At 38.7% G+C, this 24,728-nt stretch overlaps 1 protein-coding gene across 3 annotated transcripts in view; it reads right to left on the bottom strand.

The window, feature by feature from the left end:
- Positions 1 to 2,855: 2,855 nt before the first annotated feature.
- The window catches only part of si:dkeyp-121d4.3 (uncharacterized), a 32,148-nt gene continuing 10,275 nt past the window's right edge, over positions 2,856 to 24,728 (bottom strand). For 2 of the 3 annotated variants that reach the window (XM_053620749.1, XM_053620750.1), the window contains 13 exons: positions 22,613 to 22,834; positions 22,326 to 22,463; positions 22,110 to 22,217; positions 21,814 to 21,918; positions 20,283 to 20,507; positions 17,339 to 17,476; positions 17,081 to 17,182; positions 16,901 to 16,995; positions 14,586 to 15,333; positions 14,095 to 14,490; positions 11,515 to 13,569; positions 11,232 to 11,322; positions 2,856 to 4,132 (listed from right to left, as the gene is read on the bottom strand). In XM_053620749.1, the coding sequence (XP_053476724.1) occupies positions 3,513 to 4,132; positions 11,232 to 11,322; positions 11,515 to 13,569; positions 14,095 to 14,490; positions 14,586 to 15,333; positions 16,901 to 16,995; positions 17,081 to 17,182; positions 17,339 to 17,476; positions 20,283 to 20,507; positions 21,814 to 21,918; positions 22,110 to 22,217; positions 22,326 to 22,463; positions 22,613 to 22,834 (5,043 nt within the window). In that variant the 3' untranslated portion in view covers positions 2,856 to 3,512. The remainder of the gene's footprint in view (positions 4,133 to 11,231; positions 11,323 to 11,514; positions 13,570 to 14,094; positions 14,491 to 14,585; positions 15,334 to 16,900; positions 16,996 to 17,080; positions 17,183 to 17,338; positions 17,477 to 20,282; positions 20,508 to 21,813; positions 21,919 to 22,109; positions 22,218 to 22,325; positions 22,464 to 22,612; positions 22,835 to 24,728) is intronic. The other variant, XM_053620751.1, reaches the window with a different exon arrangement.

Below are 24,728 nucleotides of genomic sequence, written 5' to 3'. Positions count from 1 at the left end.
CGCCATAGAGAATCCATGAGAGACACCAGACCCAACAATACAGACGAGCTGAAGGCCGCTATTAAAGCAACCTGAGCTTCCATCACACCTCAGCAGTTCCACAGGCTGATCGCCTCCATGCCACGCCGCATTGATGCAGTAATTCCTGCACAAGGAGCCCTGAGCAAGTATTGAGTGCATAAATTAACATACTTTTCAGAAGGTTGACATTTCTGTGTTATAAATTCTTAATAATATTCTAATGTTTTGAGATACTGGATTTTTGATTTCCATGAGCTGTAAGCTGTAATCAAGACTTAAAAAAAAAAAAGGCTTGAAATATTTCACTTTGTGCGTAATGAATCTAGACTATATGAAAGTTCCACTTTATGAATTAAATTACGGGAAAAAATGAACTTTTCCACAATATTAAAATTTTTTGAGATGCACCTGTATACTACAAAACAGCATAAAATAGTGCACAAGTACGCGAATTGGGACGCACCTCTATTTTTTTTTTTATAACCGCGTAGGTGCAGTTTAACAGCTAATTAGACTCCCTCAGTAGATATGTGTTAAGAACATACTCCAAAACCATTCAAATATTTGACACATTATTTATATATACGTTCATATTTTAGCTACATATTGCAGTTTTTTTCCCCTGCACTTTGCTCTCATAGAACGTTATTAAAACTTCAATTGTCATTAGATTCAAGTTTAGATTATTAACAAGCCTACTTACTTGAGTTATTGAGGCTTAAATGAAACCACTTCAATTAAACAGTCAAATATCTTAATTATAAGAACTCAGTAATAAATATAAATTTGAACATGATGAATTTAACAGATGTGTTGCATTAGATTTTTTGTAGCATACAGTGATATGAAAAAATAAGTACACCCCATGGAAATTGTTGTAGTTTTTGACATATTTGGACAAGCAAACATTTGATCCTCTTTGAAACAGTGCCTATTAATAAAGTTGATACCCTATCAAATGACACCAAGTTGACATTTTGTAGTAATTTCCACAATTTAAATAAAAAAAAAAACACAAAAAAACAGACTAGTTACATGGAAAAAGTAAGTACACCCCTACATTTATCACACCTTCAAATTCATAAAATTAGAATCAGGTGTTTAAGATTGGGTGCCAGTGATTAGAACCTGCTTAGGGAGTGCAGGTTGAACCTGTCTTATTTACACCCCTCTCATATCTAGTGTCTGGTGTTCCCTTTGCTATTGAGGTGTGTGGTGTCATCATCACAAGCGTTCTTTAAGGCCTTCAGAAAAAAGGTTGTGGATGCCTATGAGTCTGGCAAGGGGTTTAAAAAGAGCTCCAAATTATTTGAAATACATCATTCCACTGTAAGGAAAATAATCTACAAATGGCGCAGATTTTAAATGACTGCCAATTTGTCCAGGACTGGCCGTCCCAGCAAATTCAGCCCAAGAGCAAGCCATCTGATGCAAAAAGAAATCTCCAAGAACCCCAAAATTTCATCACAGAATGTGCTAGTAAGTCTTGCAACTGTTGGTGTCAAAGTGCATGCTTCTACAATCAGAAAGAGATTACACAAATTTAACCTGCATGGGAAGCGTGCCAGGAAAAAGCCTTTGCAAGAATACAGTTCGCCAATGAGCATATAGGCAAATACCAGGCCTTTTATAATAATGTGCTCTGGACAGACGAATCAAAGATAGCGTTGTTTGGTCACAGTAACAGCAGACATGTTTGGCGCAGACCAAAGACAGCTTTTCAGGAGAAGCACCTCATACCAACTGTGAAGCATGGTGGTGGAAATGTTATGATTTGGGGTTGCTTCACTGCCTGAGGGACTGGACAGCTTGCATTCATTGATTCAACTATGAATTCTGCATCATATCAAAGAATGCTTGAAGATAATGTGAGGCCCTCTTGTCTGAAAGTTGAAATTGAACCAAAAGTGGACCTTTCAACAGGATAGTTGCTCCTATGCACTCTAGCAAATCCACCAAGGAATGGTTCAAAAAGAAGAAATGGATGGTTATGGAATGGCCTAGTCAAAGCCTGGATTTGAATCCAATTGAAATGTTGTGGGGGGATTTGAAACGGGCAATACATGCAAAGAAAGATTTTATTATATATATATATATATATATATATATATATATACACATATATATATACACATATATATATATATATATATATATATATATATATATATATATATATACATATACACACACACACACACACATATACACACACACACACGTAGTAAACTCATGTTTGAAACTGGGTAAAATTACCAACTAAGGAGCATTGCATAGTATGGCTGTTTATATGCAACACAATCAATATTAACAGAATACACAATTTATTTACTCATGTGAAATTCTGTTACACAATAAAGAAACACTGATTACAGTCACATCCTGATTAATTTTCATAATTTTTAATAATTGTGCAATTCAGAAATGTGAATTTACAGAAACCTTTACACTGCAAAAATCATTCATTGTCCTGTCAAAACAACTTTTTTCATTAAAACAATAAACATAGTATACTACTTTCTACAGACATTTATTTACAATTACTGTCAGATGCTTTAAATAAAAACTTTCAAATAAACCAGTAAAATCCCACTGGCTGTTACTGTAAAAATTAGCTTGCTTCACAGGTTATTCCAAAGGAGTTTCCTTGCGGTCCATGTGTACATGCAGTCCATCAGATGCTCCAAGTATACACAAGTCCTAAGTCTACCCCAAAGACACAGTAAGCTAAGGGGCTACCTGGAGAAAAGAAAGGCAACCACTGTATACTGTACTATACTGTAAACTGGTGTCTGGGTAATTAATTTTTTTAAGGATGATCCATTGACACTTAAGGCAATTATATAATTTTATTATAATGTCTACTATAGAAGGCATAGCACACATCATATTTTGAACAGATGTACATCAATACATTGTTAGAGAGTTTTGTACAACAACAACAAAAAATGTTTTGCACTTACTACATAACAAACAGGCAAAACTGACTGGATATATACAATTTCTATATACATGTGACATAAAAATGTGATCAAAAGAATTCTGTCTACCGAAGGCACAACTAGGTTATCTAAAAGTTTGTTTAAAAAAAACAAAACAAAGAACGAATGAAAGAAAGAGATAGAAAGAGAAAAAAGAAAGAAATAAAGAAACTCAGTACACTTAATAAACAGACAGTGTTGAGTCGTGTATTGTCTTTTATTTTTTTGTTTTCACATGGTTTAACAATCATTAAAAAACTAAATCTACATATAATTACAGAAATAAGAGTAAATATTAACAGATAGAGAATTCATAACAAATTTTTTTTTTTTTTTTTAAACAACTCATTTAAGAAAACATGCAGTTGCATTCAGACTAGGATAAGCATAGGTTGGTATGAGACCCTAAGATTCAAAGGGATACATGAATGAATTCCCAATATAGTTTCACAGTACAAAACAGATACTGAAAAAAAAGCCATATTAAGATGTTAATAACCTGAAGTCATTTCAGCTTTCAGAAGTCTCTCTCTCACTTATCTCACTTTCCCACTTCTCAAGAAAGTCTTGCATGTTTAAATTAAAAGTGTCAATCCCTTTACCAGAGAGGTGAACTCCATCTGGTCTATAGAGGCCAGAGTCCAGTCTAGGTATTATGTTGTCATGAGCCAATGAAGAACCCCCAAGCTCTGCCATAATACCACGTACTGTTTTGTTGATCGCCTGTCGCATGTTGTTCACTGACATGCTGTCATCCGAGTGCCTCCAGGACTTGCGGGGTAGGATGTCTGACCAAACAAGGAAGCACTGAGGAAAAATGCTCTTCAGCGAAATCAGGTCTTTCTTCACTGCTAACACAAAGGCCTCTGGGGTCATCTTGCCAATATCATTTCCCCCCAGGTGTATGAGAATCATGTCAGGTTTGGGCCAGTTGTCTTTAAGTTGGAGCAGCTGGGGCAGAAGCTGTTGCCATGTCATGCCCTGCACACCCTTCCACCATATGCGTACACTATTGGGGTCCATACCAAGCTGCATACCTATTTCAGGAGATGTGGCCCTCTTCTCAGCCCAGAACACAAGGGAGTGGCCACATATCCACACATTCTTTACTTCTGTTCGAATAACTTTTCCTGTAAAAATGTAAAAGTATAGGTGGAGCATTAACATCTGTACTTGGACAAGTCAGGTGGGTTCTCTCTGTCTAAAACGGTGGTCAATGTCTAACTTTGTTCACTTGAAATCAAGGTGAGCAATAAATTCTTTCATCATTAACAGCAATGTACAAGATATATGTAATACGCATGGTTACATCATGTGCTTTAAAAGGTTTCTACAGTAAGCTTTTTGCAAAGGAGAACTGGTGTTCATGACTTCATGAAAAGACACATTATTACTTTGCAGTTTTGTTAAAACATCAGTTGGATTTTATTTTTAGAATAAATGTCCAAAAATACCCTACTGCCAAAACACAGACAGAGCTGGTGATGTTTATGGCAGCTTCCCTGTTACTTTATTAAAATGATTAATAAATGTCTAAGATTTTCTAACTGCTCGACTGTACTGCTTTTTTCCTGAAACAACTTACCCACAATGTTGCATTATTAGCAGTAACTCAAATTCTAGCACTTAAAATCTACTAGCACTTAACAATCTGGCCGAATGGTGACAGCTGGTAGGTCAGACCAAGGGGGATTTTTCAGGAACAGATTCATCTGTTAATTAGCATTACAAAAAGCCATGATCAATGTGCACTGAATATTGCAAATGCTGCTGTCCAGTCAGAATCTCACACAGACTGCAGTATTGGCACCCATGAGAAAATTTCACACTAAATGTTCTTGTTATTCAACTGTGTTGATAGGCTAGCTTCTTCATTTTTGATCATTATTTGTATTTAATTGGGAGGTGATGCCCGGTCTTATTAGTAAGACAGATGTGGAATTGAAGGCCATCTGAAGTCAGCTACGATCACAATATTCCATGCAGGCACACTTACACAGGTGGAGGGCAAGTGGGCTCGACCCAAAGAAACCATTGCAAGCTTGCCCGAGACAAGCACACACTTGCACGCCTCGAGTTGAAAAGCTCAAAATGATGCAAATATTGCTATACAGAGTTTTGCCCTCACACTATCTGAGCTTTTTTCCTCCTCTCTGAAAGCATGGCTGGTGCTTTCTGGTGGTCCATCAGACCAACGTCCCTGGTCTTTTATAGGCATGGTGCTTAAAACTCAGTGTGGCTATGAATGCTTTTCTATGTCAACTCAATGGATGTATGGGACTTGCTTTAAGATCTGATATGATATTCTAAGTCATGAAAATGTGGTATTTTCCAGACCACTACACAGGATCAAGGGGGAGCCTGGAGCCTATCCCAAGGAACTTTGGGCACAAGCTGAGGGACACCCTGAACGGGGTGCCAAGCCACCTATTACACAGTCACGCACATATTCACACACACTATGGACAATATGGAAAATATTAATCAGGTTACAACACACTTTCGACTGGGGGAGGAAACCTGAGTACCCAGAGTAAACCCGCAAAGCACAGCGAGAACATGCAAACTCCGCACATGCAGGGTTGAGGCAGGATTGGAACCACCAACCTCAGAGGTGCAAGGCAAATGTGCTAACCGCTAAGTCACCATGCCTCCATGGCTTAAAAGCAGCATATTACACTTCCAAAAAAATGTTACTTTCTGTAGGAAATTCTAGTACATTTTAGAATACTGGGTAAAGAAAAAGATCGGGCAATACACATACAGTGATTCACACTGAATTATGTCTATGCAGTTTTATTCTTAAAAACTTATTTCCTCAGGATGCCCTTTGTAACTGGTTCTGGCAGTCCCATAGAAGCACCAGGGGAGGGAATAATCCTCCGAAAGTGGCATGTCGCAGTAAGGACCAGGCATCCATCCAGCCCGTCTACAGGCTAAAGGTCCTTTCACACTGAGCGTGATTAAGCGACATGAATGTTTGACGCGACGACGCTCTTGAATCGAAACAACAGATCCCTATGGAACTGTTCACACCGGGCGCAATCATTCACGGTGTGACAAAGCGACATTTCTTTTACGACCAGTGTGTAGATTTTTTTCCTCGTCGCTTCGTGATAAAATGGGCCATCCAATTAGTTTTGAGTTTTAGATCACGTGCCCAGAGCCGCTGCCATTGCACAAAAGGGCGAGATTGGTGGCGCTATAGCACAGAAAGTGGTTTTGAAAACCAGTGTAAACACCGAGGAAGATTATTCCAGAAGACTCCGAAAGAGAATGGATATTGAGTTCTTATCATTTGCCAAGTTTCCATCCACTTTTTGCACATTTCTGTTATCGACAAAGTGAACGTGCATAAAAAGGTTTGCGATATTTGCTGCCTCCCACCTGTTTCCATCCAATTGGCCTTTTACCAATAAAATGATGCACGGATCAGTTACTTGTACATTAAAAAGTGCCATTTGCTCACATTACTTGGCTCAGCGCACATGCTCTCCCTCTCACACACACACACACACACACACACACACACACACGTGTACCATGGAGATATAAACAATCCGTCATCACATGCCGTGGTACAAGGTAGCTGCTAAAAAAAAGAAAGTACATTTCTTACTGAAATATTTCATATTTGTTCGAATGCAAACAAATATATTTTTTTCATAATGTTACGGTTGGCTTTTTTGTAGCAGAAAACAATACTCAGTGTGTCGTTTGTTATTTATCTTTATATTCTTGTTGAAACAGCAAAATCAGTCATAACTATAACGGGATAGTAAGAACTGAACTGTCACTTCATTTGTCAAAGTTCTCCCACCAAAAAAAAGTGGGCTGATCTTGGGCATTAAACTCGGGTTTTATCCCACTACTGTGTTATTGAATTATATTTCATATTCATACTAAAACAGCTTGATGGTGCTGTTAAAAAACCCCCACAAACTTTCTGCTTCCCTTTCTGGGTAGAACACATGAAAAATATGAAAAGTTAGTTTCTGTGCTTTTTAAAAGTTTGTGTTGTGGTTGTGCCAACATTTACATGATTCTTCTTCTCAGCGGTCAGAGACGATCAGCTGAATAGTGGGTTCCGCCATCTAGTGTTCAGGCGAAAAATGCATTCTTGGTCAGCACCACCTATCAAGCAGGCGTGAATTAGCTGAAGGCGATCGATCACGTCGCATTCGGTGTGAAAGCACAGTTTGTCGGCGATTCATTTTATCGCACTGTGCTCAGTGTGACAGGGCCTTAAGGTGATGATGTCCACCACACAGTAGGCTTCAGCACGAAGGTTACTCCAACGTTATCTAGCCACCATCACTTATGAGGCAGGCTTATTCTCTGAGCAGGATAAACTTCCCTGCTCACTCACCTGAAGACCACTCACGCTCTCTATCCATCTATCTATCTATCTATCTATCTATCTATTGAGAGGCAGAGAGACGGCTTTTGTGTGTGCATGTGTTAGAGAGAGAGAGAGAGAGAGAGAGAGAGAGAGAGAGAGAGAGAGAGAGAGAGAGGGAGGAGGTAAGTAAATAGACAGACAGATAGATAGATAGATAGATACGGTTCAGAAAGTATTTAGAGCCCTTCAGTTTTTACACACTTAATTCCGTTAGAGATTTAATTTAAAAGGATTAAATAGATGTTTTCTCCATTAACCTACACACAATAATCCATAATGACAAAGCAAAAACATGATTTTAGAAATTCTTGCAAATGTATTAAAAATCAAAAACTGATAAGTATTCAGATCCAAATTGGCACTCCAAATTGAGCTCAGGCATATCCTGTTTGATTTCATTATATCTTGAGATGTCTCTAGAACTTTACTCCACCTGTGGCAAATTGAACTGAATGGAGATGATTTAGAAAGGCACACACCTATTTGTATAACAGTCCCACAGTTCAGACAAAAATGCACATCAGACAAAAATTATAGGTCTGTAGACCTCCACGTTCTAATTGTGTTGAGGCAGATCAGGGCATGGGTATAAAACCATTTCTGAACCTTTAAATGTTCCCAGGAGTACAGTGGGCTCCATCACTGTGAAATGAAAGACGTTTGGAACCACCAGGACTCTTCCTAGAGATTGCCTCAATAATCAGGCTAGAAGGTCCTTGGTCATGGAGGTGACGAAGAACCCAATGACCACACTAACAGGGCTTCAGAATTCCTCCACAGAGATGGAAGAACTTGCCAGAAGGACAACAATCTTAGAAATACTCCATCAATCATTCTACGATAGAGTAAAACGCATATGAAAACCAGGTACTGCTCATTAACTAGCTAATACCATTCAGCATCATGATATAGGGTGCTTCTCAGCTGCAAGAACTGGGAAACCGGTCAGAATTGAGGGAAGGATGAATAGACCCAAATACTGAGATATAATTGTGTGGAGTGGCTTTGGGACAAGTCACTGAATGTCCATGTGGGGCAGAGCCAAAGCCCAGATTGAATCAAATAACACATTTGCAGAGAGACCAGAAGATGGCAGTTTAGGTGCTCTTAATCCAACTTGACTGAGTTTGAAAGGATCTGCCAGGAAGAAATGTCAAAGAACTTCCCAAATCCAGATGTGCAAAACTTGTAGAGGACTTATTCAAGAAGAATCAAAGCTGTAATGGTTGCCAAAGGTGGTTCTACAAAGTACTGAATAAAGTGTCTGAATACTTATCTAAATGAGGCAGTTTTATAGACAACAAAACAGCAACAACCACTTGTTATTATGAGATATTGTATGTAGACTGATGGGCAAAAATAATTATTTAATCCATTTTAAATGAAATCTCTAACACAATAAAGTGTGCGAAAACTGAAGGGGTGTGAAGAGCCACAAATTAAGCAGAATCCCAGGTAACAAAAGCAGATTCAACAGTGCATTGTATGTAGACAAGTATCAATTCAACAACGCACATGTTGGCCACAAGTTTCATTAACCACAAACTCTATTAGTACAGTTCATTAGAAATATTCAATTCTCTTAGTGGTGAATGGCCACTGAGAGATGAGTACAGAGCAGTAAAGCATGCAAGGAATAAAAAAAAAAAAAAATAATAATAATAATAATAATAATAATAAAAACCCAACAGAAGTTGCAGTATCCAGTGGCATGAAATAGACCTATGTACAATAGATAGCCATAGACAGCAGATCACAGTAGAACAAAAAGCATAGACATGGATGCCTCTGCTGCCAACAAGTCTAGTCCTTCTTGTTACTACTTTTAATGCCTCAAATACCCTTAAAATATACTTAAAACTGTAAGGAAGTGATTGAAGATTATTTCAGACATTTGACTTTGCTGTGACCTTGACCCTGCTTGAGTCAATTCCAAAATCTAATCAATTCATCTGCTGGTTACAGTAAAAGAATCCACATTTACCAACATTCAACCACCTGTTCTTGAAATATCTCGATCGCATAATTAATTCCTTCATTCCTTCATTAATTCCTAATAATTAATTCCTTTGATTTATATAACGCTTTTCCAGGCCATAGTGTGCCAGAACACCCACCACACACCAGATATTAGTAGAGAGGAGAGAGTGATGTAGCCAATTCAGGGATGGAGATTACTAGGGGGCCGTGATAGATAAGGGCCAATGGGGGAATTTCACCAGGACACCAAGGTTATACCCCTACTCCTTATGAGAAGTATCCTGAGATTTTTGAGGACCTCAGTTTAGCATCTCGTCGGAAAGACAGTGCTGGTTTTTTTTTTTTTTTAAATTATTTATTTCACACTATAGTGTCCCTGTCACTATACTGTGGCAATAGGTTGCACAGAGCACCCCCTGCTGGCCTCCCTAAAACCACTTCCAGCAGCAACCTTAGTTTTCCCCAGGTACTGGCCAGGCTCAACAGTGCTTAGCTTCAGTTGGAAACCAGGAGAGAGCTGCAGGGAGATATAGCGCTGACATAAGCTCAGATGCATGAAGAATGGATTTCCCCCATACAACTCATACATTTTGTATCTTCTTGTTTAGACCTTCCTCAGTGGTTTGTCTCCTTAAACCATTCTGCTGATTACTCATCAACTATAGCTTGATGTCAAGTATTAGTGACATACCTCAAATCTAAAGCATCATCTAACATCAGCGGTCACCAACCCTCTTCCTTAAGATTCTCCTTCCTGCAGATTATCTCCAACCAAAATCTAACACACCTGTTTAAGTTGATGATGAACTTCTTAAGACATGGACTACATTTACATGGACAGCAGTAATCTAATTATGGACCTTATTCTGAATAAGACAATATTGTGATTAAGGTGTTTACATGAGTTGCTTTTAGAATATTCCTTTCATGTTCCTGTTTTACATGTTATAGAACATAGATTGATTAACAGCACACATCATTACGTCACCGCGCCACGCCGTCTGATGTTCCCTCCAGAATTTCACGTATCAACATACAGTTCATCTTATTATGGTACCGTATACAGTTTTGGGTGTTTTTATTTTTCATTTTTACGAACACTTCAAATGTGGTTAATTATTTGTCATGCTGTACGTGCAAACAGACAACTGCTTGAAGCCTTGGTATGCGTCCCAAACCGCATACTTACCTACTATATAGTAGCTCAGATACATGTATTTCTCCTACTATATAGTAGGTAAGTACGCGGTTTCGGACGCAGCCGTGCTCTCTTGTTTGCCGTCAAACGGTTGAGCACTGCCGTGTATGAACATGTCCTGTCGCAAAATGCGGTGAAAACGCCCAAACGCCGTTAATAATGTGATTAAGGTGCGTACATGTCTGTAATACACGTCGATAATGCGACTAAAACAGGAGTACTCCATATGACTTAATTCGATTTGTGTTTACTTGGGGTATGTATAATTTAGACGGATTAAGGTAATAAAAAATTGCTGTTTACATGGTAGTTTCTTAATAAGAGTATTGTCATAATCGGGTTAATGTTGGATTATTGTTGTCCATGTAAACATACTGAATGATTAGGTGGTCAGGTGGGCATGATTATGGTTGGAGCTGAAATCTTCAGGAAGGTAGATCTCCAGGAACAGGGTTGGTGACCACTGATCTACATAATCTAGTCTTAACTGCAGCAGAATAGGCCAAGTGGAGGCCTAAATAGCCATGTAGTTACCACACAGCTAATACTAATACCATAATTGCATTTGATATTCTGGCCATAGTTTAACAGTGGGGTTATTGTTGAATATGCCTCATCGCTATAAATGTTAAAACTACTACTCTGATACCTGGTGCTGATTTTTGGCTTTGTCCTCGTGTTCGCTGGGCTTCCATTTGCTGTTCCTTCTTCAGTCTCATTCTCTGATTGAACTGCTCCAGCTGCTCCAAACAAAAGTGTTAAAAAGGGATCTCAAGAGCCCAACACTGAGTGTAAAAGCATTACATGTAATAAGCATGAAACAAAACACATCTTTCCCTAAATGAATGTTCCCATATCTGCTCAAATCAACAGTACAAGAATCGAATTTTTTAGTAAGAAATCACTTTTGTGTGAGATGCCGTCTAACATACCCTTTTTTTTTGTTTAGCTTTGATGTCATCTTCCATCATGGGTGCCGCTTGGGATTCAGCTTTGCCTTCAGCATATTTTTCTGTCTGTATGCTAATGACAGTACGTACTTCTTTAACAGCAGAAGGTTTTAAACTAACAGACTTCAGAGTTTCTACTGTTTCTATTGTTTTGAGACACCTGTTGTGTGTAGTGGGCTTTGTTTTAGCCTGCTGGGTGGCATAACCAGAGCTGCCAGACTGCATGACAAAGCCAAACTGACCTGAAGTGGGTGGATAAGGAGGAGTTGGAGAAGGACCAAAAGATCCTGTTGTGTTAAAAGTAGAGAGAGTTGGATAGAACTGGGCAGGGCTTGGTGTCATCAACAAAAAAGGCCTGGCAGATGCTGTGTAATCCCCATAGCCAGATGGTAAATGAGAGGGTTGTGTCGGATAAACAGTAGCATAATGCAGAGGATTTTGATAAATTGACCCGTAGGGATTTTGTTCTCCCTCTATAGCATAACTACACTCCCTGGAATCTTGCTTGTTTTTAAGGTGGTGTGCAGCTGAGGAGAATTCACTGGATATTTGAGTATGCTGCAAACCGACAGACTGAGCTAATGAGAGGGATTCTGCTATTGGTTTGTAGGAGTCATGTCTGACTTCTGGTGGTGCACTTTCATATGAATCTGATGTCATTTGTTTTGCTTCTGGACTGTTCCTAATAGTCCTTTTAAGGCGAAATAGGTCCTCGACTGCGCCATCATTGTGGCGGCACTTAAGAGTGTCCAAATAACTCATGTAAACCTCACGATTAGAAGTTTTAGCAGGGGATACAGAATTTACACCCTCAGAATCAGTGGAATGACTACTACCTCTTCGCTCATAACGACTTATTGAGTGTTCATCTTTTTGATCAAAAGAGTGAGAACTCTGGGGTTTGACTTTCTTACCATACAGGCGCTCTTTTGTCCTATCAGCTAACTTGCTAACTTCTGTCGTGTCCAAATTAAGACCGATGGTTTGCAGCAGCTCCTGAATTGTTTTATAGTGGCTTGCTTTTTGGGCGACATCCTCATTGGCATCCTTGGATTTCTGATGCACTGGGCTAAGGCTGCCTTCTACTCTGTACTTTTCAGACAGTTTTTGTGTTTTGTATCTCTCTCTGTCCTCTGCATATGAGTCCTCAAAATATGGCTCATCACCATAACGATCTTGTGACAGTTTAAACGTATCACATTCTTTCAAAAAATTTTCGTGCTGTTCTAAAAGTTTGCTTTGACTACTAGAAGGCATTGCCTCACCACGAAGGAACCGATTCTCAGGCTTCGCTTCAATGCCATATTTCATTCCAACAATTTTGGAAAAGCCACTGCCATCTACCACAGCTCTTTCGTGTGGTAAGAGATCATCTTGGGTGTTTTCATTTTGTCTCAACATAGGATTCATATTCTGTTTGCTCCCCATTAAACGATAGTTGTCTTCGTTGCAATCCGTTTCTTTGAAAGGATCATACAATTCATCACCGCAAGACATTCTTTCTGTGGGCTCTTGTGGGCTCCTCTGATTCTTCGGTCGATCGGTATCTTTTCTAGCATCTCTCAACAATGAGGTCAATAAATTCGAATCTGCTTTATTTAAGGCACCAAGAAACCGTTCCATTTGTGTTGCAAGATTAGTCTTTTGTTTTGAAGCTGAAGACTGAGTTGAAGAACTCTCACTTGTGGATGCCTGGTCACAATCCTGGTGAGAAAACCGGGATGTCTGGGAAGGTGATGTAGAATAACTTTGGTCTTTGGTCTCTCTGGCACTTTCTTGGTCATAAATTAATCCAGAACTTGGCTGAAATGACTGCTGAGCTATTGCCTTGTTACTGCTCATACTTGAACTGGTAGAGGATTCATTAACCAGTTTCTTGAAAAGGTCAACAGTATTAGAGAACACCGATGGTGGATTACAAGGTTTTTTAAATGCAGTATCTGATGGCCCAGAGAGATTGAGGAAAGTGGAGTGATCATCTTTAGGTTGTTTAGACATTGGAAAATGAGCATACTGACCAGCTGAAGTCAAATCCTTCTGCAAACAAACAAAAAAAATGTAATCATAATTTGACATCTTTTCCCATAGCATTCCCCAGTGAACTTTAAAATTATTTCAGCGATGGACTGCAGTGAAATATTCCTTCTTCAGTACTGGGGGGGGCGGGGGGGGGGGGGGGGGGCGCAAAGTGATTTGCATCCCTTTCAAGTGAGAGCACAACTTCTTACATAGGGTAGGGCAAAGGAAGGACTACTGGATCTTTCCTGTCATCCCTACTTTACTGTGGTTGTATAACCTGCATTCATCCGTCTTCACAATATCAAAAAATCATTAGCAAATATATTAATGTAGCAGAGTTTTTTGTGCATTTTTAAAATAAATGCACTATATATATTCTGCAATCATTACGGTGAAATATCAAGTAGCATTCTCAGTTGCCATCACCATGCCACATTGTTCCTTGAAACTCGAGGCTAGAAATAGGCATAATAGTTTCAAATGTCTATAACCATGCATTCTTCCTAAATCTACACAGATCACCATGAGTGGAACGAGACAGACCTGTGGCTGGTCAGTAACAGATTCTGACCGCTTCTTCAGAATGGACTTCTTTGGCTGAAGATCAGGTTTTATATCAAATTGCCAGATATGCTTATTTGTCATTGTTATGTCCAGGTCATCTGAGCATGAACCAAAATCATATTTCTTTTTGATTTCAGACCCATCGCAAATGGTTTTAGCCTTTAGTTCCATGGCCATAATTGCTCGTTTACGTGCAATACATTCACTTAGTTCCTCTAACTGTCTCTTTTTCCTTGCTAATTCATGATCTTCAATCTCAGGAGTAGAACTCTGTTTAATCCATACAGGGACTGAGCCAGCAGACATGTATATACTGGAAGCGTGCGTTTTTGGGCATCCCACTGGCTCTTCTGGACTCTCACTTCTTTCATTTTCCTTTAGAGAAAGTAAAAAAAAAATAACCAATAAGATGCTGAAAAGTTGCCATTTAAAAATCATATAAGTAAATAAATAAATAAATAAAAACAGACCTGATGTTGGGGACTGGTGAGAGACTCCGAGTGCTTCTTTAAAATGGACCTAACTGGCTTGGTGTCAGGGGTCCATGAATTCTCTACACAGGTTTTGTGCTGATAATCAAATGTAGCAATCCCATGTTGTTTTTCCATTTCAAGTGCATCTTTAAACTGACTTGGTGTTTTGGTGTTTTGTTCCAACGCCATTATTGCTTTTTTACGTGCTATTAACTCATTGAGCTCCAATAACTCTTTCCTCTTCTTTGCCAATTCATTATTTACAGCCTCAGTAGATGACGAGTTCATATAATCAAAGGAGTTGGCTGCATATTTGGATGTCTTGTTATGACCATCAGGGCTTCTGCTTTGTCTCTTGCTGCTGTATTCCTTATTGTTGCTCTGTCCTCTGTGATGATCATCCATGTATTCTGGGCTGTGACTTCTCTTTTTGCCGCCGCGACTGTTCCTTTCCCTGCTTCTACTGCGGCTACGGCTATAACTACGCCTGTATCTGCGTGAGCGATCTCTACTGCGACTGCGGCTCCTTCTGTAACTTCGGTAAGTCCTGTCACGACTGGAGCTCCTGTTCTTGCCATAGTAGCCGCCACTCCTATCTCGGCTGCGGCTACTACTCCGGCTGCACCTGTGTCGGCTTTCTCGGCTTCTGCTACGTTCTCTGCTACCCTTTATAGGGTTTTCCTGTTTGCTTTTATTGTCCTGCTTTGGAGCTTTTGAGGCATCCACCTTTTCCCTGCCAGGCTTCCTAAAGCAAAAAACAATGGAAGGCACCAGTCAGTTTCCCAGAAAAGCTTTTTTTAAAAAAAAAAAAAAAAAAAAAAAAAAAAAAAAAAAAAAACAAACAAACAGATTTAAGGCCATATGTACTATGAGAATTAAATCTAAAGTAATTTTACAGTTGAGGCCAAAAATTTCTGAAATTTTCCAGACTGTGTAATTAGACAGTCAACTCTGTGTATTTAAATTTATGGTACATGTAATTTTTCTGAAAAAAAAAATCTGTCAGTTAGTTCAAAATTCCCTCTGATGTGAAGAAAGTAGAGTATAGCTTTCCAAAAGAAACGTATGGTAACATGAAACGCAAGGAGCTGTGAAAAATGAGACTGAATATCTTTAGCCTAAGTTTATGTACGTGTTTGTCCTCAACTGTACACCGTTAATTTATGATATTCTAGTATGGACTGACATTGTAACAAATGTTATATCAAATGTACATCACTTAATACAAGGGGGGGGACCCGAAAATTCCCGGATTTCGAATGTGGCATACGCACTCCGCGGGGGCAGCAATATTTTACATTGAAGTGCTTAGGTGTCGACATGAAAGCATCAGGGGGAAAAACATCTGGAGAACCGGTGCACCCAGAACTGGATGTTACACCGCAACAATGTACCTGCAGACACTGCATTTTCAACCAAGGGGTTTTTAACCAGAAACAATGTGATTATTGCTTTACATCCACCAAATTCACCAGATCTTGCTCCTTGCAACTTCTTTTTGTTCCCAAAATTAAAAATGAGACTGAAGGGGAAAAGATTCGAGACCGTGGAAGAAATCCAGAAAAAAAAATGCAGGAAGCTCTAGACACGATGACAAAGGTCAAAACAAGAAATGTTTCCAGGAATAGAAGAAACCCAGGGACAAGTGTATCACATCACAAGGAGTATTTTGAAGGTCATTAAAGGAGAAATTCTGTAAGTTTTTTAATACTAGTTCTTTTGGGTTTATTTATTTATTTATTTTTAACAATTCAGGGAATTTTTGGGTCCCCCCTTGTTTTCACTCACCAGCCACTTTAACAGGAACACCTTTACTGTAGCTCATTTTTGCAATTATTCAATCATGTGGTAGCTGTGCAATGCGCAAAATCATGTAGACAGAGGTCAATAGCTTGGATTAATGTTCACATCATACATCAGAAAGTGGGGTGCATGGGGGATCTCAGTGACTGCGGCACGGTTTTTAATGCTGGTGTGAGTATTTCAGAAAGACTGGAACCCAATGTGGTCTCCTGTCCATCCACCTCAACGTTTGGCATGTTGTGTGTACTGAGATGCATTTCGGCTCACCACGTTGTAAAGAGTGGTTATCTGAGCCTTCCTTAGCTCAAGCCAGTCTGGCCATTCTCCTCTGACCTCTCTCAATAAGAAGTCATTCACATAACTGCTCACATAACTGCTGCTCACTGGATGTCTGATGACATTGCAGCTTGAATATTGACGGCATTTCATTCTTAAACATTTTGCCCATTCAAAATTTTTAATTTTCATATCCACCTTAAGCTGTAGTTTTCCGCTCATCATGTACTCACTCTGCATCCAGCAAATCACAACCTTTGCCCTCTGTTTTGACTTGGTTCTTGAAGTGCTCTTTTGGGTCTTTCAGCAATTTGATTGTCATTTTCTTCTGCAAATATCCGAGCAAAATATTTCATTATTCATTTCAAAACACAGACAGAGACACACACAGACCTTTAAAAAGTATTCATCACCTTCTCTTTCTTTTCTTCTATTTTTGGCACAGATGTAAAGACACTCTCCGTCAGCCTTCTGATTCTAATAGCTCGTTTACCTCCTGCAAACCCCTTAACCCCCTGCAAGAAAAAAATACCATGCACTATTTATGTTAAATAAAGATCTTCCAAGGGATTACGTTTAGGAATTGGATGCTGTTACCTTTGGGCCGCAAAGGAGGGGCAAAATATAATTTGCATCAAACGAATATTATAGTATCCAAAAAGAGCTCTTACCACTGCAAGTGTAAACTCAACTTTCTCTGACAACGCAAGCTTGGCGTCATCCATAACCTCAGACAGGTCAAAATACAGCTGTGGGTCCTGTGGGGCCTTGATGAACCCAGAATTATCATCCAATTGTACGACAATGCCCTGGTGGAAGAAGACATGCCTTGATGCAAATTAACCAAATTTCCCCTAATTTAGTCATCATCAATTTCCACTCCATTACCTAGGTCGGCCCATATTGCACAACAGCTACACAAATAGGAGGGTTGGGGCTAAAGCATGCATCCTCCAAGACATGTTAAGCCAGTCACTGTATCACTTCAACCTGCTGCTTATGTAACATCATTAGGCAGCTGACGGTCACATTTTTTGAACAGACAGAAACCCCTGATTGGCCAGCATCACATTAACCAACAGAAAGAGAAGAAAACAAGACCACCCCTTCCACCTACAGAGAATAACCAGATATACTTCTTTGGAATTCTCATGGAACTCTCATTCACATTACTGAAACATGTATTATTATTATTGGTTACCATCATTACATTTCGAGAGCTATATCAAGCCAGCAATGTTCCCTAATAACCATAATACAGGGTTTGTTTGTTTTTTACCACATTGAGTTAATGCAGTTCTTGAATCTAATTACTCTCTCTCTATTTTTTCTTGCTCTCTCCCTCTCTCCCCCTCTCCCCCTCCAATAACTGCACATCAATGGCTCAAGTCTCCGCTTTGCCTCGTGGCCGCATTACCACCTCAGGTGCGCATTATTGTTCTAATAACTCAATGGCCCGTCGTCAATTATTAGTTACTTATTTCTGGAAAATCGAAATTGCCTGTCATTTTGTTTGTTGTTAAATGTCTGAGCTGTGGTGGACAGTAGGCTAACTTTTACATTATTTCAGTTAACTTGGCAAAGTGATATGACACTGTAATGCAGTCAAGACCTGACTGGAAGTACATAAGCTGTGCATTAACTGAAAAATAATTGCACACCTCAGAACATCTGTCAGCTTATCAGAATCGAGAAATCAACAGTGCTGTAGTATAAACAAGAGTAATTCATTTTTTCACTGCCGTGTAGAAGTGCTGGGTATTTTCTATCTTGGTTTAAGAAAATGGAACGGAGTGAAGCATATTTACGTTGCAGCTACATATTTAGAGTGCAGGCGCATTTATTAAAAGACATATTAGCGTATTTATATGCTCACATGTTACTATTTTCAAATTGTTAGCTTTTTAGGGTAAAGATGCCACACCTACAGGTTGACTGGAATGTGAGATCACAGTTATGAGATATGCTAGCACTGAGATATGCTAACAATGCTGAGTACTTTCCAAAACTACTTCATTTTTTTAAAGTTGAGTAATATGAGTAAATAATGCCATGGAGATCTTTGCTACGTGTGTGAGGAGATAATACCCCCACTAATACAAAATATGCATTAAATTAGTGTTGCATAGTTAGTGAATTACACATTTTCAGCATTAAACATTGCTGTGTTTTCTGATCTGCAGTACGGACGTGCCGACAGAAATTCATTTTCCGTGCCTAACCCTAGTCAGCAATACAGGTCAAGATTAAAAGTACACACTTAAAGCACTATCTGGGCTGTATTCAGTGTTCAGTTAAGTGCGCACAGTGAGTATTTCATACCGAAATTTCACACATGGGTATTCAGAGCTCAGATGGTGCTAAGGCATGGCACATTTTTTGTTTAAGGTTATAACAGAAAAGAAGGAGAGACTAAATCTGGAACGGGATGTTCAAAAAGCAAACATGGGTGCGATTGTTCATGTGTCCACAAAATTTTGGCCATACAGTGCAGCTTGACATTTGTTTCACATTAACTTGAGAACATTTTCCTTTTACTTTCACAGAAAGTAAGGCTGCACTATCAAGTGGGCGTGAGATAAAGGGGCAGGGCTTCCAAATGTTCAGAATTAATATTGGAGAGTTCATCTGTGCAACTGTCAGTCATTCCAGATTCATGTGTCAATTGGCTCATCTGCCACTGTTATCGGTGGGGGAAAAAAGACTGCTGTTTTTGCATATGTTTGAGAGAGAACTTGTAACAGCATACTCCAATGTTAAAACACAGAACTCATGCATGAAACTGGCAAGCCTGTTTTAATAATTCAACCACTCAAAACTCAAGAACAAAAAAATATGATTAAATAGCCTAAATCCTGTGCATATATTCAAATTTCATGACTGTCATTTATCTCATAGCTCCATTAAAGTACAACAGTAACTGTCGGCATATGATATGAAAAATATTTACTTCCAAAAAAATTTTTTATTTCACAAGCTGTCAGATAATGAGGGCTATGGTTAAGTCATGGTTAAAAAAAAGTTATGGTTAAATAAAATTGAGCTTGTAGTCATTGATGTGATAATTATAACTGGAATTATTCATGCAGCAATAAATAAACGGGCATGTACTAGACTCAATGCTTGCCATGTTCTCATTCATAGATATCCATATTATTCATCATTTTTAATTTGTCACTTGCTTATGTTGCATCCTTCTTCAGTATTTTTAAAAATTTTAAGGCAAGTGCTTGTGTTTAGCGGTGGTGGTCAAGATGCTACTGAAAAAACGCCTCTGACAACTTTCGAGGTGTGAACTACGCACAGATGATTTATATAATCTAAATGGGGAGCCCAGAAAATCAAGTGGTTCTTAACCCATCTCTGAATATGAGTAACTTTCCCCAAATAAACAGTGACGTAACTTTTGCGCTTAAGTCGACAACACTAGATATATTGTCCAATGCCAGTAGAAGGTCCTGGAAGTGCTGTTTTTGAGACAATACAAATATTGCATAAAAAGTATCATATCTGGTCCATTAATTTAAAATCAAAAAACACGGGGGGTTTTTTCCCCTGGTTCGTGTTTGGAATGTCTGGAAGAGGCTCTAATACCCCAAAAGAAAGATGACTCACTATCTTGCGTTTCTCTGTGGATTCTAGTTGAAAGGTGTCTGGCTGAATCTGAATGTTGATGGCATGGTCCTCCTTGGTCAGCAGTTTGGTGGCAATGTTGAACTGGACCTTGTCACCGACCATCATGGTGGCCTGTGTGATCACATCACCTGAACCAAATGGTAAACTTTTCATTGTACCATCCACAGTGGTGTCCACAAGGCCCTGTTTCTGCTGTTGCCCCATCTGCACAAAACAAAAAAGTATCTTAAAAATGGTAAACCAGTGCAGCAGGCAGTTAGCGTTACTGTAGGCTAGAGTGCATTCAAACTGTAAATGACAGTGATTTATTAGTCAAATCTTATACACAGAGTTGACAGTTTATCAGTTTGTTTGTGATTGCTGCGGCCAAAAAGGCTTGATTTTGCTGCTCGATTTTAAATGTGCATTGTGATGACGTGACATGATGCGTCTTGGCCAAAATCTGCAGAAATTTTAGAAAATTGCCAGCTCCTCCAAATACTGCAAAGTTTGCCTGATTTGCCTGATAAACCAGACCCTGGAGGGACTGGTTTATTATGTACCATCCAAATTCACTTTTGGATCTTTTAAGCATCAACATGGCCAGACAATTTTCATGACTTTAAAAAGGTGGCATGTAACTTGCCACTCGGCGCAGTGGGTGTAGCTTTTCTTAAGTGGCTGTCGTCCAGCTTTTCACACACAACCATTCGAAAAGTTTACTAAGAAACATAAAGGCGAAAAATGACCAGTGATCAGAGATCCTGTATACAAAAGATCACAACTATTCGCTGTTAATGAAGAACAAAAGAAAATGACTCCAGGGGATGCAACAATCAAAACTAGACAATTGATGAGCTCAATATTGGATGAATCTGGGTTCCATTTACTTCATATGCACGGAAGAGTCAGAATTTGGTCCCAACAGTCTAATGCTATGTAGATATTCAATTTGGTGTCAAGATATTAGTCCCACCACACATTAGTGTGTAAATACTGATATCTGTAGAAAAAAGGGTATCTGCATGCCATGCTGACTAGGTTAATCTCTTAATCATGGCTACAGCTCATCTGATAATGCACTATGTCACATGGCCATGGAGGCTACAGTAACTTCCACTGTATATCACTATATCCCTGGATCTCTACTCAATCAAGCATCTAAGATGAGGTTTACTGTTTACATCAGTTTATATCAAATCAACACTTTGAAACACTTAAACAGCTCATCCAGAATCTGGTAGAATCCAGGCCCAGGCAAAAACAGACAAATACCCTATAAGCCGACACTACTAGCCAAATCAAACATTACTGGGCTATAAAGCTTTTTCTGCTCTTTGTTTGTTTGTTTTTTTAAATCACACTGACTAAAATACGCTGGATTTCTCCAACTGTACATGTGGTGTTCAAGATCCTAAAAATCAGTGCTTTGGTTTTAGTGAATTATATTTCAATGTTAAAAAAAAAAAAAGACGTCACCAAATAAACAAAAAATAAATCCAAAACAGCCAGCATATCTAGAATACATCACCTCCTTTTCAGAACTTTTGGGGATGACTTTGGAAATGGTTCCCTCATATTTCTCACTGCTTATGTCTTCATCAACAGTTGCTTCCTTCGAGGTCACTGGTTTCCACTACAGAGAAGAAAAATAAACTCACATATAATTTAGCTAAACACTTTTTCACTTTTAAAACAATTAAATAAAATATGTTCTAAAGCAATATGGTCATGCATCGTAAACACAAATATTGGTTAGGCTAATCACTTAAACATCACCAAAAAGTTAAACAACATCATGTCAACATTGTAAAAAAAAATACTAGCCATTGATTTGCCTGCAGAGGGGTCAGTAGCATTTTTTGCTTGTGAATCAAACTCCACTGCGCCCTCAGGAAGCTTCTTCAATCTGATAGCCTTCAATGTGTCTTTTACCTAGATAAGACATACATTTCAAAATCACAATATCAAAGAACCATAACTGTTGAAGCAAGAAAAAAAAATAAATCAAAGCCCATATGTAGAAGAGTTCCTCTGACTTACAGTTATAACTGTGAACTCAGCCTCATCCATGACATTTAGTTGATCATCTGATAGATACTCACTGAGGGAGGCAGTGAGGTTTTCATGTTTCTTTGACATGATGGTAAACGAATCATCCTTTATGTTCATTATAACACCCTGTTAATTAAGTACAGTGAAATGCAAAAGACAATTAGGTCAAACAATATATTTTAATTCAGTGAACAAAAGGACTGATCAGTTTGATATAAACATTACTGGTTTTCTGGTTAGAGCCTTTATTAAGGTTATTAAATCGCATCTGTTACCTTTTCCCTGATTTCCTTAGTGAGCTGAAACGTTTCTGGCATTTGCGGTGTGATATTTGTTGCTCTGCGGACCTTTGTAATAACATCTGTGAGCAGCTGAAATTTCACCCGGTCAAACAGTAGTAGGGTGGCTTTTGCGTCCATCCTTCCAAAGGGCAGTTTTACAGGTTCAGTAGTGAGAATGGTTCTGATGCGGCCTGGATGAGGTTCCAACACATAAGTCTGAAAAACAGCAGAGTCTTTTAGCACTTCATATGCTGACAGGTGTGTAAGTAAATCTAACTGTGCAATAACACTGAAATAACCTTAAAAAGATTTTAATTAGCAAGGATTAAATGGTAGACAAGGTTATAAATTACCATTGTCATAAACGGGCATGTTGATATATGAAAGATAAATTCATATGACGTAGAAATACTTTCCCATTCCAATCAAAGCTATTAAAGATGATGAGCAATAAAAACCTCTGGTGTATGAGACACACCACCTATATTGTGCCAGATAAAAAAATTAAAATAAATCTGCCTTGCTGCCTACAATGTCTACTAACTTAGCAGACTTAAAAGGCAGTACTCCAATATCTATGGTACTCCAATATCTAAGGTACTAGTGTAAATTTCGCTAATGGAAACTCAACCTTTTTTCCATGACTAAGACGAGACGATGACGAGACGACAACGATGTCATTAAACGCTAATTGTGACTATATCAACATGCAATATTGTTGACGAAAAAGACGAGACAAAAACGTAGTTTAAAAAATAAAAACTTCACCAAAATCTCTCTTTATTTTCATCAACAAAAAAAAGAAGAGAAACTATTAGAGACTTTTATAAAAACGATTATAGGAGTTCCGCACATAAAAGTAGCGGGAATATTCTGCGTGTGGTTGCCCAATGTTGACTTTCGTGATTGGCCATAATACCTACAGGCTGCAGCCAATGGGAATGCTTCTCTATCAGCACACATCCTCACAGAACTGATCAGAACACCTCAGGTAAGTTAACAGAGCCGAAAATCTTAACAGAAACAATTACTTTATCAGGTACGATAATAGAAACTTTGATATGGATAAAACAGCATGCATGTACCTGAAATTATCCAGATTTAATCTATTTTGGCCGCCCTTATTCATCTTAATTACTTTCACTATCATAGCTTGCTATGTATTATATCCACAGTTGTGTTATCCTATATGTTTATTACAAATATTTCAATAGTCAATAGTTGGTCAATAGTTACATAGAGAGATATGTAATATTTGTAAAGTGTTTTAGCTTTCATTTATAGTGGAGGAAATAAGTATTGAAGGCGTCAAAAATTTTTTCAGTAAATATATTTCCAATGAGGCTATTCACATGAAATTTTCACCAGACATCAGTATTAACTCAAGAAATCCGCAAATATAAAGAATTCACAACATTAAAATCCATAAATAAAATTATGTGTAATAAAGTGGAATGACACAGGAAAAAAAAGTATTGAACACACTAAGAAAAAGCAGTTCTCCAAGGCAAGGTAAGGCAAGGAACCAGCTGAAATCTGATACCTCCTATCTGTGCAAATTAATGTCAGCTGGGTTAGTAAATTGATGGTCTATAAAAAATCTTTTTGTTACCAAGGTGTCGCACAAGAAACATCTCATGATGGGTAAAAGCAAAGAGCTCTCTCAAGACCTTCGCAACCTTATTGCTGAGAAACATGTTGATGAAATCGGATACGGACGTATTTCAAAACTTCTGAATCTTCCAGTAAGCACCACTGGGGCCATTATCCACAAGTGGAAGCAACATCACTCCGTCATCAACCAGCCCCGCACAGGAGCTCCTCGCAAGATTTCTGACCAGGGAGTCAGAAGAATATTCAGAAGAGAAGCCAAAGAGCCAAGGACCACTCAGAAAGAGCTCCAGAAACACTTGGAGGAAGCAGGTACCATTGTCACAAAGAAAACAATAGGCAATGCACTCCACTGTTCACGCTCACCCCACAAGACTCCATTACTAAAGAAAAGGCATGTCAAAGCTTGTTTAAAGTTTGCTACAACTCATTTGGACAACTCATTGGAGTGTAGTCTGGTCAGACGAAAGCAAAACTGAACTTTTTGGCTGTTATACTA

Source organism: Ictalurus furcatus, chromosome 3, assembly GCF_023375685.1.
Source record: "Ictalurus furcatus strain D&B chromosome 3, Billie_1.0, whole genome shotgun sequence".
NCBI lineage: Eukaryota > Metazoa > Chordata > Actinopteri > Siluriformes > Ictaluridae > Ictalurus > Ictalurus furcatus.
Note: the sequence above shows the minus strand (reverse complement) of the source record. Positions and strands in the feature narration are given on the sequence as shown.